Here is a 13,345-nt window from a genome sequence, read left to right as displayed (position 1 = left end):
CCCACAGAGGGCAATGGCGGCCCGGCGGCAGAACGGTGCCACACCGTACACACGTACGCTCTATCTTTCCCAGTGTTTGTGGCCGTGCTCTGCTTTTCTCTATGGGAGGGGGGGGGGGGGGGTGTGTCACCTCCTCCTCTCCAGCGCACAGCGATATGCCTGGCCGCATACGGCTGTGTAAATGTACCCTTAGTCTAGTTTTCTGCAACACAATATTGAGATTTCTGTTGCATGGATGGAAATTTCTGGCACACAGGCAATTTTTTGTGAGGCCACGAACACTTTTTTTTTTTTTTTTTTAACTTTTTTGGTCAAGTTGGAAAACTGCCTAAAACTGGTCTAAAACCTTCAATAAATTTGGTACAAGGCAATGACTCCAAAATTCTGGCATAGACAGATTAATGTATCTAGAACAGATTTAACGATTCCATAAGCTTCACACAGCATTCCTGGCTGCACATAACCTTCTCTGGCCATTTACATTGCAGGTAACAGAGTCCTTTCACTTGGTAGCAATCTGCCAAGGGAGTAGCGCATTGGGATTGCCATGGGAGTAATGCATGTAAAATGCCTTGTAATCCATTTCACAAGATATGTGTTAAGATTCTACAAACACAACCGGCAGAATTATGAACGCTGCTCTGGATTATAAAAGGTGCTGCAACTCAGGATTACCACAAAAAGTTATGCTTTACTAAGTTACTCAACTTTTATAAGGATTGTACTTGTGCATAAAGCTGAAGCAAAAAGTGTACATGCTATTAACGTCCAGTATACCTTATAGCAGCAAGAAAAACAATAGATTAATGCCCTTTTCACTATAAAACAAAGTCTGATCCTGGAGGTTCCTAAACTGAAAGGCAAAATTAGTTCTAACAAAAAAAAATCTGTTCAAAACCCAATACCAACACTACCCCACTATCAGAAGGATAGGAGCTTAGCGTCTGATTACTGGGGGTGAAGCCCGAGCTGCACAGAGAAGCAAGTGATTAAAAAAAACAAAAAAAAAAAAACAAACAAAAAGGAGCCCCATTATGTTTGTAGGATCCCCGGTGATCAGACACATCAGAAAATGAAATAAGTATTGTTCATAAGAAAATTCTTGGGAGCAACATTTAGACACTTGCCCTGCTACATGCACACGATGTATGCCCGCCATACCATGGTACGACGGGCATACATTGGCGCTGCGGAGAGGAGCAGGGGATGAGCGCAGCTCAACCCCACCTCTCTCCATAGGAGTATACAGCGCACGGTGCCGCACTTGTGCTGCTCCCGTACAGGGCCGTGGGCCCATAGAAGTGTATGGGGGACGTATATTGGCCGTATGTACGTCCCCCATACATGTGTGTGAATTCAGCAATGAAATATACAGCAAACCACCATAGACCCTTAGGTTCAGTTCAACTGATCCGCAGCGGGTCCAAGTATCATCATACAGGTAATGTGTCAACAGAAAATAAACCATTTACTTAAAGTTTAGATAATTTGTCAAACAAATACTGCAATTTCCATTGTGGCCACTTAGTCTAATAAAAGATGCAAACTTGGAAATTCTGTAGGGATTTTCTTTGCAGCAGTCACCTCATTTACATGCTGTTAACAGCACAGAAAAGCAGCTTGGGCAAGACCGCAGCCCCCGGTCAACATCTCCATGATAGATTAAAAAAAAAAAAACAAAAAAACAAAAAAAAAAAAAACACACTACAAATCAGAAAATAAAAACAGATGATAGAAGTGATATGCTTTGCTTTCAGGTTTTAATAAATAACATTTGCGTTACATTCTCTTGAAACACAAATACAATAAACTTAGCAGAATAATTCTTAAAAGGGCAACTAAAACGGATTTTATTTAACTTCAGAAATTTGCAGGTTCCTAATGGTAAACTTTGGAATATATTTAATTAAGGCAGCTTCTCTGCGTCTTTTTATTGTAGTGAGCAGTGTATCTGAAAGCCTTCTGAGCTCCACCCACTTTAGACAGATAAGGAGGCTAATGATTAACGTTTTCCTTACCCAATTCCCTTTACAATTCCTTGCTCTGAGGAGATTACATTATCCAGAGACTGACTGTAAAGATTTCAGTCGTTAAACACATTGTCGCGGTCAGCGGATAAAGGACAGAACTTCGATATACACAAACTGACGCAAAAGAAGGACACAGGAACAGATTTACTTAAAGGACATCTACCACCAGGATGAAGGATTGTAAACCAAGCACACTGACATACTGGTTTGTGCCCTCTCTAGCAGTATCTGCTCTTATTTTAGCAAATGCCCTTGAGTCCCTCAGGATCATTTGAATAATTTTAAAAAGCTTTTTTTTGTAAAAACCGGGGAATAATATTTTAGAAGAGCAGATCCTGCTAGAAAGGGCACACACCAGTAAGTGTGCTTGGTTTACAATCCTTCATCCTGGTGGATGCTTTTCCTTTAATAAAGTATATTACAAAGTCTAATATGATCACCTGCATTATTTATTTATAAAATTTTGTAGAAATTTGAGTTACGCTTTAAATCCCTTACTCTGCTCTTTCTGGCAAAGGACAAAAGCAAAAAAAAAAAAAAAAAGTTGTTTTGATTTGATGAATATGAGGATGTAAATGAACCTGGTTTTAAAATCGGGCTACTAGACCACAACATTTTATAATGATATGCCCCTTTAACACATGTGTAATGAAGTAGGATAGATCAAATATCCATAATAAATTCAGCCTGCATCTTCTATTCAGTGGACCTGTTACATTGCCTATTAAGAGCCTTCTGAATACTAAAGGTAAGAACCATATGACATCAGGTGCGCAGAGAAAGCAGAACGTTATAGTCACTTGTGCAAGAACACACAATTATTAGCCAAAAGTTTTCCCTTTGTTTTGAGGGTTCTGAAAACCTCAAATAGTTGTGCTTTGTGCACCCTCATTTACAGCTGCCATGTTGTCTGATCTTTCCCGTTTATGGACCGGATGTTGTGGTCACTTACTTCAAATCTGGAACAAATGCTGCAGCCATAAAGAATATCAGAGGTAGCAAAAGGCCTGAGTCATGCAGATACTTAAAGGTTGATATCTGTACAGGAAAATTATTTAGCAAGAGGTCAGTTTGCCATTAATAAGCTAAATAGATCTAATTTCCAAGTCACGTGGCAGATTCAATAATTTAAAACAAAAGAAAAGGGTTCAAGTACGATAAAAGATATAAAAAAAATAAAAAGGTATAAAATGCAGTCACACTATTGTGATATTTTGCAAGATTCAGGCCAGACCCATTTTGGACTTTTGAAAACTGACTGCTCTCTGCGTATCACAGAAAGCCTGTAATTTTGACCCTACACAAAGCATAAAAAAAGGGTAAAACAGCTGCTTAAGACATTAAAAAAAAAAATAATAATAATACGGCGACATGAGTTTATTTTCTACTATTGTTAAGTGCAACGTTTCACGTGCTCTAAAACATATTCTGGAAAATGGAGACTGCATACTTGTAGGCCATCCAGCTTGCAAGGCATTCTGGGGTATTCATCTTCTTTCCATTTGTTCTCCTCTGGGTCAAAAGTCAGGATAGAGTCGCTGTAATGACCATTATAACAAAGTCCGCCCAGCACCATGATCTGTTTATCCAGCACAGCGACTCCGTGGCCACTCCTGCCAATGGGCATAGATGCCAGGATAGTCCACTGATCTGCCTCGGGGTCATAAACCTCAGTAGATGGACAGCCCTGCGATTCAAAGGACGCTCTTAGAATAACGCACACTCCACCAAAGACATAAAGTTTACCATTGTAAGAGATCATCTTGTGAAAGCATCTGGCGTAGTTCATTTTGCACTTGTTTTCCCAGCAGTTCATGTGCACCTGTGTCCTCCGGGTTCTCTGTTCTACCGCTCCCTCTTTACTTGGGTCGAAAACACAAACTTGCTTGGAAGTGGAAGAGGATGTGATCCCACCAGTGATGAACAGCTTGTTGTTGAGAACGGTACCCTCGTGGCCATACTTATTCACTGGGTATGGATCTACAAACTCCCACTTGTTTTCTATGATATCATACCGCTCCGTAGAATAAAAGGTTTCGTCTCTCGTCCTTCCCGCAACTGCATAAATAAATCGCCCTATAACACCCACTGCAAACTCAGACCGGGGTACAGACATATCGGACATCCGCACCCAGCTGTTCTGACGTGGATCGTATCTGAACACTTTCGATGAAGCATGAAATTCTCCATCTGGGCCGAGTTCTTCTCCTCCGAGCAAGAAGACAAAATTGTTGACGATGGCCAGGCAATCCGGTCGTAGAGGCACCAGGGGTCCTTCCAGTTCCCACCACACACGCGGCTTGTGTAACAGGAGGATTTTGCTGTTGACCATGCTGTGTCCTATCATCCCCCGGAACACGGCTGTATGAGGTTTCACTGAGCGAATGTGGTTGGATTTCATCTCCATTAAGGGTTGCTCGCTTACATTGTGAAAGTAGTTCAGCGCCTGCTCAACCTCGTGCCTCAGCTGGCGGGAATATCTGTAAAACTCTGAAGTTTTTACCTAAAAGAAGAAAAAAACAAAATGTTGGTTGGCCAACAGATTTAAAGACTACCAAGACTACTATCATAGTCGGATTATTTCCAAAGCAGACATACATCATAGTCCTAGTTTCTTGTCTCTTTCTATTCCCAATAAAATCTACACAGCAAATCCCTAAACGTTCAAAGCCACTGCACAGACTTACATAAAAAGTGCTATAGATCCATACAAGACGGTACCTACTGGTACCTACTGCGATATAGTGGGACGCATGGTCCCTGTGGCTATAAGCAGTTTTAAGATTTAAAGGGGTATTCCGGAAATATGAACATTGGATACAGAAACCCATAATGCTATTAATGAATGAATACAACAGGACTCAATGTCATCACAAAACAGAGTTATCAGGATTTGAAAAAATATTAAGGGTTTTCTAAAGTAGGTGAAGTTATCTCCAAGATGGCCACCATGAACAACTACAAGTCCCATGATCCCACAGTTCTCAGCAACAGCTCTTCCCATGTGGACATGTGACCAGCGGCATCTTCTGTCCTGTGTCTGCTCCACATGGACAAAGTCACAGGACTGATTAAAGGGCAAGTAGCATTTTAATTCTTCATTAGCTAATATGTTAATGATCCATTTGAATATGAATTATGCTTATTCCTGGAATTCCCCTTTAAACAAAAAAACATTTAACACATATGCAAGAACGCAACACATATAACAACAAACATAAGTCAATGACCCAGTGGTGATCCGTACTTGTGTAGCACTGATGATCTGCAAGAACGATTACCACAGCCACAAAGCCTTGACACTTTCTATAGCAGTTTGGGAAAAGTTGCAATACTAAATAATCCTTTTAATTATATTTCTATATAGAAATAATGCACTGTTACACACAAAAAAAAAAAATAAAAATCTTAATGCAATATGTTGATACCATTAAAATACAAGTTCTTTTCAACCTCTAGAAGAATACTAACCCGATGTGCTGCAACCTGGAGCTGATGCGGCAACTGTGAGAAAACTAGTTACATGGAAACAAATATATCCCATCTGTTATACCTTACTGGATCCAACTGAGGGGTTAAATATCTTTTTAAGCAAGCTTAGGCCCAGTTCACACCTGTGTTTTGACCTTTATTATTACCTTCTGTATTTAAAATGGATATCCCTTGATTGACTTTTGCTAACCGAGCAAAAAAAGGATGAAGGCAAAAAACCAGGATGAAGGATTGTAAACCCAGCACACTGACATTATACATACTGTTGTTTGCTCCCTTTGGCAGGATCTGCTCTTCTTTAACCCCTTCAGGACGTAGACAGTCTATAGCTTAAAGGAAACCTACCATTTGATTTGATGCATTATGAAGCAAACACACTTTGAGAATGCTGTAGCTACACTGACAAAGGATCATATCTTGGTTAATCCCTGAGCTGAGTGGTTTTGCTGAAAAAAAAAAAAAAAAAAAAACTATTATAACATTCGGGACCTTGGGAGAGCTGGGTCAGCATGGCTTCCTCGAACAACACATTACACACGGGAACTTGTAATTACAAATGGCAGTTAGTCAAGCATGACTAATCAACCTGAGCCGAATGACTCATACACAGCAGCTGGGGGATGGTGCAGCAATTGATTTTTCTGTCTGGCAGGGAGAAAAGTGATTGCTTCATCTTCTCCTGCAAAGAAAAACTCTCCTGCCAGGAGAAGCGCGGAAGCAAGTGCTGAAGGAGCCATAGAAGCGACAGAGCTTCATTATCATAATGTTATATCTGTTTTATCAGCAAAATCACTCAGCAGAGGGATTAACCAAGATATGATCCTGCATCAGTGTAGCTACAGCATTCTCAAGGTACGTTTGCTTCATAATGCATCAAATGGTAGGTTTCCTTTAAAGGATATTTACCACCAGAATGAAAGACTGTATGCAAAAGTCTGGAGCCCCTCAGGCTCATTTGCATAGTCTTTCATACTGGTGGTAGATGCCATTTAAGGCTGAGTTCCATTTTTGGTATTCTGAGTTATATGGTTATAACTTTTGAACACTTTTACTTATGAAAGTGATTTTAAGATTGATTTTTCGTCACGTTGTACTTCATTGTAGTGGTAAATTTTGGCCAATTTTATTTTATGAGTAGACGCAAGAAAAGTGCCATTTCCAATAAAATCGAGATGATGTAGTTTTCAGGCAGATAGTTTTATCACCTAAATTAAAGTTGCTAAATAACATTTCCCATACGTCTACTTTACATTTTCATCATTTTGGAAATGTCTGGATAATTTATTTTGATGTCACGCGGCTTACAAATAGAAAAACTCTTTTTCAGGGAGATTTCCATGTTGACTTTTTTTGGTATCACTATCGTTTTTGAGGAAATTTGCAATACAGAAACCCCCTACATGGTCAAATTTTGTCGGTTAAAGGTTCACTTAGCCCTTACATTTACACCTTTACAAAAGATAAAAAGAGAAAACCCATCTTACAATGTGTTATACAATTTCTCTTGAGTACAGAGACCCCCCGCATTAACCATAGTATTTAGTGGTTTTTTTCTGGTTCATGGCGCAATTTTTTATTTGTTTTTGTTAATGTTGCCATGCGAAGGGTTATTATGTAGGGGATGAGATGCATTTTTAGAGCTACTATTGTGGGAAGGCTATGCCCGATTTCTGAAAATGAAACACTGTGTGTGTGTGTGGGGGGGGTTTTTTAGAAAAATTATCAATTCTGTTATTGATTTACTTTTTTTTGGTGTTCACCAAATGCTCTAAGTAATATGTTAGATTTATTCAGCAGGTCAGTACGATTACCACAATGCCACATTTCTATATTTTTTCTAACATTTTACTAACGTTGTAAAATAAAAACAAATGTGGGGAACAAAATCTATAATTTTTGCATCACCATTTTACAAGTTGCATAACTCTTAATTTTTGGTCTATACAGCTGGATGAGAGCTTGTGTTTTGCGGGACATGTACGTTACAATAGCAAGTACCTTTTCTGTATTGATACAGTTTTTTGATCACTATTCATTGCATTTTTGTGGGACAAAATAGGTAAAAAATATCATAATTTGGGTTTTTTAAGGCGTTTATAATGCGGGCATAATAATGATTTTGTTTTATTGTACGGGTCATTGCAGACATGGCGATACCACATATGTGGGGTTTGTATGCCGATTTTCACTTTTTTTATTGTATATGCATTACGTGTAACAGGCTTTGGGGGCTTTTTGATTAATTTATTTGTTTACTATAATTTAAAACTTTTTTTTATTTTTTTACTTGTCCCACTATGGGACATGAACAAGCAGTGCATAGGCTGACACACTGTCTGTAAGGACCTTATAGGCATTTATTATGGACAGCCCTGTGCTCTTTGCTCAGACCCCAGGGTTACCAAAGCAACGATGGGCACCCGCCCTACTAAAAATGTTGCGGGGACGCTGATTGAGAAGGGAATCTCCCTGCATTCATTTAAATTCTACAGTCGCCCTGACCACGACATTTAAAAGGGGTTAACACCCTTAATTGGAGATGGCTCTGACCGCTCGTGTTACATGGGGATTCACAATGTCACCTCAGCTAGAATGTAATGCCGATATGGCATTGGCTCGACATTGTACTAGTACGGCGTTAACAGGTTAAGCTTCCTATGCCCTTGTTTTTGAGAGAAAAGGCTTTAAAAATTATGCTAATGACCCTGAGGGTCTCCAGGCTCAATTAACAACTATAGAGCCATGAGCCCTTTAGGCTCATTTGCTTAATTTGAAATGCCCTTTTTGTTGAAAAAAAAAAAAAAAAAAAAAACCCTGAGAATAAAAAGCTAGGAGAAGAGCAGGTTCTGCACACAGCAGCATGTAAGTGTGTTTGATAGACAATCCTTCATCCTGCTGGTAGATGTCTTTTAACACCTTAGTAGTCAAAAACAAGTGGACACTTCCTCTAACCAATAGGCCATATAAGAATAGAACACAACCATGAAACCATTCTTCATCGTTTAAAGGGGGTTGCAATAATTACTGAAGGAAGCCATTAATGTGTGAATGGTAGGAGGCAAACAAGCGGCCTGCCACACAGATTAAACACCTACTAGTGGCTAGTAGTTGTAACTACAACTGCAGCTCCCTCCCATCTACTGTAGTTACAGATTCTAGCTGTTACATGGAACCTTAAGACAGCAGGGCAACCGAGACCGTCACTACAACTGTTCACAGGAGCCTTATGCATTGGGTTTTCAGGACCAAGTAGGCAAAGCAAGATCTAATATCATGAGCATAAACTTAAAGGGGTTGTCCACTTTTGCTAAACAATTGATAGGGTTTGTGTGATTAAAAGTTAGATGCAAGTGTGAAAGTGTCCTAAGTTTAAGAGGAGTATGTAATATTTACATGGCCACATTTCTCAGGCTGCCCCTCAGTTGCTACCATGCATGAAATCATGTGCTGAACAAAAATGGATTGCAGAGTTTGTAAAGGAAATACTTGGAGATGAGCATAACTCTGAACTAAACTCCATCAAAAACCCCCAGGACGGACAGAAAGCCCCCCAATGATCATAAATCTATTGCAAATCCTGCCAGAACAAGAAAAAGGGAAGGACAAGGTTAAGGGAGGATGTAATAGTTAGGTGTCCACTTATCTTTAAGAGAAAGATAGGTAAATAGCGGCTCACCTTAGCTCAACGTCATGCTCATGGAGTGCGCCCGGACCTTGACGTAGTATTGTAGAGGTAAAAACAAATTCACTCCGGCACCGGCGTGGCTTGATTAAAATTTCATTCAATCTTTATTTTCTTCCGATTAAAATATAGGACATGACAACCCAATGGCAACACCAGTTGTTACATATTGCGGGATTAAGCCTACGCGTTTCAGGTGCTACACGCACCCTTAGTCATGGCACGCTGCCATGACTAAGGGTGCGTGTAGCACCTGAAACGCGTAGGCTTAATCCCGCAATATGTAACAACTGGTGTTGCCATTGGGTTGTCATGTCCTTTATTTTAATCGGAAGAAAATAAAGATTGAATGAAATTTTAATCAAGCCACGCCGGTGCCGGAGTGAATTTGTTTTTACCTCTAGTCCACTTATCTTTGACCATTATGGTCTGGGTATAGGCTGCCATACTAATGAGACATATATTATATCTAAATCTAATGTCTGCGCTTTCTCTACCCCCATACATTGCACTGCATGACAAGTGTACAATACTCACAACTACAATTACAGACTGGTCTTGGAGTAATCATGGGTAAAAAAAAAAAAAAAAAAAAAAAAATTATATATATGCGCTACTGCTAGGTTCACAGATCTGTTTCTATCCACTTTTTCTGCCATATTTAGGAGCAGAACAATGATAACACCATACAGAATGGAGGTGTCAAATAACAGATTCCAATTAAGATGAAACATTGTGGTCTATTTGTTCTCCATGTCCATTATTTTGCCGACAGGAACCATATTTTTTAATGAAACCTGTTAAACAGATGTGAACCTAGCATGATGCAAAAAGAAAAAGAAATAAACGACTGAAACCAACTTAAGGACCACGATAATACATTTTCTAAATGTGTCATTTTATTTGCTGTAAATATGTAACAAATAATAAGGAAAAAATAAAATAAAATAAAGGGTATACAGAAACCAATAACTGCGGGTCAGTTCTGCCATCTCCATTTGCTTACCCAACAACCCCCATGAATCTTACCTATTGATGTGGTGGTGCCCTAGCTAAGTGAAGAATCTTGTCTAGAGCTTTCAATCTCACTAACCTTCTCATAGACATGGGATGGAGTCATCAAACAAAACCTGATGTTCTGTATGATGGTGTCTGTGTGTCTCCAGCGCCTTCTATCATGCCGCAACCAAGCCTGAACAGCTTCATACAGGTCAATCTCGGGGAACCGACTCAAGCGGTCATTGTCCAGGTAGCTCTTGAGCTTTTCAAAGCTAAGGTAGGAGAGAAAGTCAGGTCTACCCATAAGAGGAACAAAGTTTTCCAACAGAAAAGTGTCCAGCTTCTCCCTGACACCTTCAACGTCAACACTGAAGTCATCCAGAAGCCTCATAATTTCTGCACAGTTGTCCAGACATATTTTAGCCATGAGGAAAGAACAGCAAAATTTGACAACTTCGGTCAACTGCACATACATAGCCGCCTGCAGGATTTCATGAACGCTGGCCATGCTAAGGTCTATGTTCCCATAGTACATGAACTGGAGCACGTGGCTGAAGCCGGTAGCCGTCAATCCTTTTAGATATATCTTGTCCTGATCACGTTCCCTCATGTCGGCCGTGAACATAATGCGGAAGTAGTCACTCTGAGTGGCCAACAGTGCTTTGTGTGCTTGGAACTGGTGATCTTCTATCACAAGGGTGACGTCAACCAACAGGCCCTCCTCATACAGTGCCCTGAATCCTGCAGTGACACTGCTATCATGGTTTGAAGAAGTGAACCCTTCCACGTCCCCGGCCATGAATCACCTAAAGAATACACAACATGGTTATTTAATGTACAACATCTATAACAGTTATTAACCAAGCTAAGTAGGAACAAGCAATCACAGAGTGACTACAAAGTTATGTCATTGATGCAACTTACCGATCCTTTTATATCATCTCTTCAGTGCTGGGTTTACATTTATCTTAAACCAGTCATTTTTAAAAGATGGGATCACTATGTAGAGCTCTACAACTAAGGCTACATTCACGCGATCGTATGGGGTAGGCCGCAAGCGTCCATACGCCCCCAAGCGTCCATACGTCCCCTATACATGGCAATGGGTGCACGGAGCGATATGGTGCCACACACGTCTGGCATTGTACCATTCTGTACACGGGGAAATCATAGAACATGTCCTATCTTCCCCCACATGCACGTCCGTACATCTCTATGGAGAGGGGAGGGGTCACCCCTCCTCCTCTCTAGCTTGCCAGGCGGGCATACGTTCATGTAAATGCGGCCTAATGATGAAGCTCAGATCCATACATCTCTATGCAGCTGAGCTGCAATACCAGCACAAACCACAGTCAGGTGTGGTGCAGTTATTTGGAACAAAGCAGCCATGTTCCTCAACCTCCAGACAACCCCTTTAACAAAAGGCACATGGGCCACCCTGCTCGTGATTAGTGGAGGCGACAATCCCAATAATCAGACCCTATGGGTTTTACAGACAAAATGCAATGCAGAGTACAGGTGACTGTACATCATAGTGATAGATGTTACAAGGAGTCCCCCTGGGACAGCCATAGCTAGTTGCATCATTTTGCCAAATTGGCTGTTCGGCAATATGTCCGTCTCAGGCAAATCCACTCATCTCTAGTCCCTGGTCATGTGATGTCACACAGGTGCACGGCTCAGTAATCACAGCTGTTCGTGTGATACGAGTCGTGCACTACAGAGAAATTTCTATCTACAGGAAGTAAACATTGAAGTTTCCTCAGAATGACAGCAAGCAGAGATGTAGACAAGCATTAGGAATTGATTGAGAACATATATAGGAAAACTAGATGCCTTTTCTTGAAAAAAATTAAACTATGCCTTTCACTGTCCGTAGTTTAAGGGATCCACCACTGACCAGGACACTTCGGCTGGCTTGGACAGGTGTATTTAGCCCATTAGATTTGGGCTTCAGGTCAGCCATACTGTGCAGGGCATCTCCATCCTCTGTAATAGTGTGGGGTCACTGCCTCCCTGTGGGACTACTGTCCTGTACTATTATCCTGCTTTTAGTCCTATGGGACATGTATTATAGATGACAATGATGCAGACAGCCCCGGTCCTGGCTGATTGTACAGGCAGACAAGTCATCCCCAGGTCTCAGCCAGGACTTCATCTGAATGGAGAGGTTTTGGAACACTTTCTATGAGATACATCAGACTTCAGAATCATCTTCTACGAGAACAACCATAAGGAAGTTACTGGAGGCCATAAGACCATAGCATGAGCCCCAGTCATGGCTGGTGAGAGCCACAAGAAGGGGCCTGCACAGGGGGAGATTGTCAGTCTGGGATATACAGTGCCACAGCAGCACAGAGTGTCACAGCTTTCCTGCCCGTGCTGTCATGGGAGGAGCAGTAGCCCAAATATGGTAAAGCCGGTGCACACAATACTCACCTACCAGCCCGTCCACCGAGGGGATGCGTCCTGCACAGCCCAGCCCTGGGTGTAACATCCGGCCTTTATGTCCTGCACGTCTCCGTCGCTGCTCGGTGCCCGCTTCACAGACACTGCTCACCGCATCCCCGCCACACCAGCTCCGCTATCCACCCAGACAGCAGCACCTTCCTACCTGCAGCGCCAGGCCACGGAGCAGCCCCGGAAGTCGTGTCACAACGCCGGGCCTACCATTGGTGGATCTCCAGGCTGCGCTTCACTGATTGGCTCGCTGTCTTTCCGCCCATCCGCCCTTTCCGTTGGGACTAGCGCTTTCCATACTGGATGGATTTTTCCCTTAGTAAAGATGGCGGAAGACGCCACACCCCCTTGGGTGTTGGGGCGGGGCGTATTTCGGCAATGCATCTTGGGTATAAAAGCCGTGTGATAGGACTGTTTTTTTTGTTTTTTTTTTTAAATTAGATTGTTGCAGTTGCCTCTTCCTCTACAACTTGTGTAAACGCACTTTCACATGTGGCGTTTGGGTTGCGTTTCAAAATATATCGCACAGACTCCTCCTGTTATCACCTATTGAAGGAAGGTTGCATGAGAAAAGTAAGAGAATTGAAAACATGAATGTCCCACTATATTGTCACAGAAATGTTTTTACCAGGAAGAAGCAGTACAGAAAATCTACCAAGAAAATCCACCATGATAAACCAGG

The 13,345-nt window shown here is 41.4% G+C and overlaps 1 protein-coding gene across 2 annotated transcripts; it reads right to left on the bottom strand.

The window, feature by feature from the left end:
- Nucleotides 1-1,741: 1,741 nt before the first annotated feature.
- On the bottom strand, nucleotides 1,742-12,937 carry KLHL15 (kelch like family member 15). 2 transcript variants are annotated; one of them, XM_072138001.1, is made up of 3 exons: nucleotides 12,643-12,937; nucleotides 10,298-11,009; nucleotides 1,742-4,533 (listed from the first exon to the last, which is right to left on the bottom strand). In XM_072138001.1, the coding sequence occupies exons 2-3, from the start codon at nucleotides 11,000-11,002 to the stop codon at nucleotides 3,424-3,426; spliced, it is 1,815 nt and encodes a 604-aa protein (XP_071994102.1). In that variant the 5' UTR covers nucleotides 11,003-11,009; nucleotides 12,643-12,937; the 3' UTR covers nucleotides 1,742-3,423. The 2 variants fall into 2 exon arrangements, with proteins under 2 accessions (XP_071994102.1, XP_071994103.1); XM_072138002.1 differs by having other exon boundaries at nucleotides 12,818-12,937.
- Nucleotides 12,938-13,345: the final 408 nt, after the last annotated feature.

This window comes from Engystomops pustulosus, chromosome 2 (assembly GCF_040894005.1).
Source record: "Engystomops pustulosus chromosome 2, aEngPut4.maternal, whole genome shotgun sequence".
Taxonomy (NCBI): Eukaryota; Metazoa; Chordata; class Amphibia; order Anura; family Leptodactylidae; genus Engystomops; species Engystomops pustulosus.
Note: the sequence above shows the minus strand (reverse complement) of the source record. Positions and strands in the feature narration are given on the sequence as shown.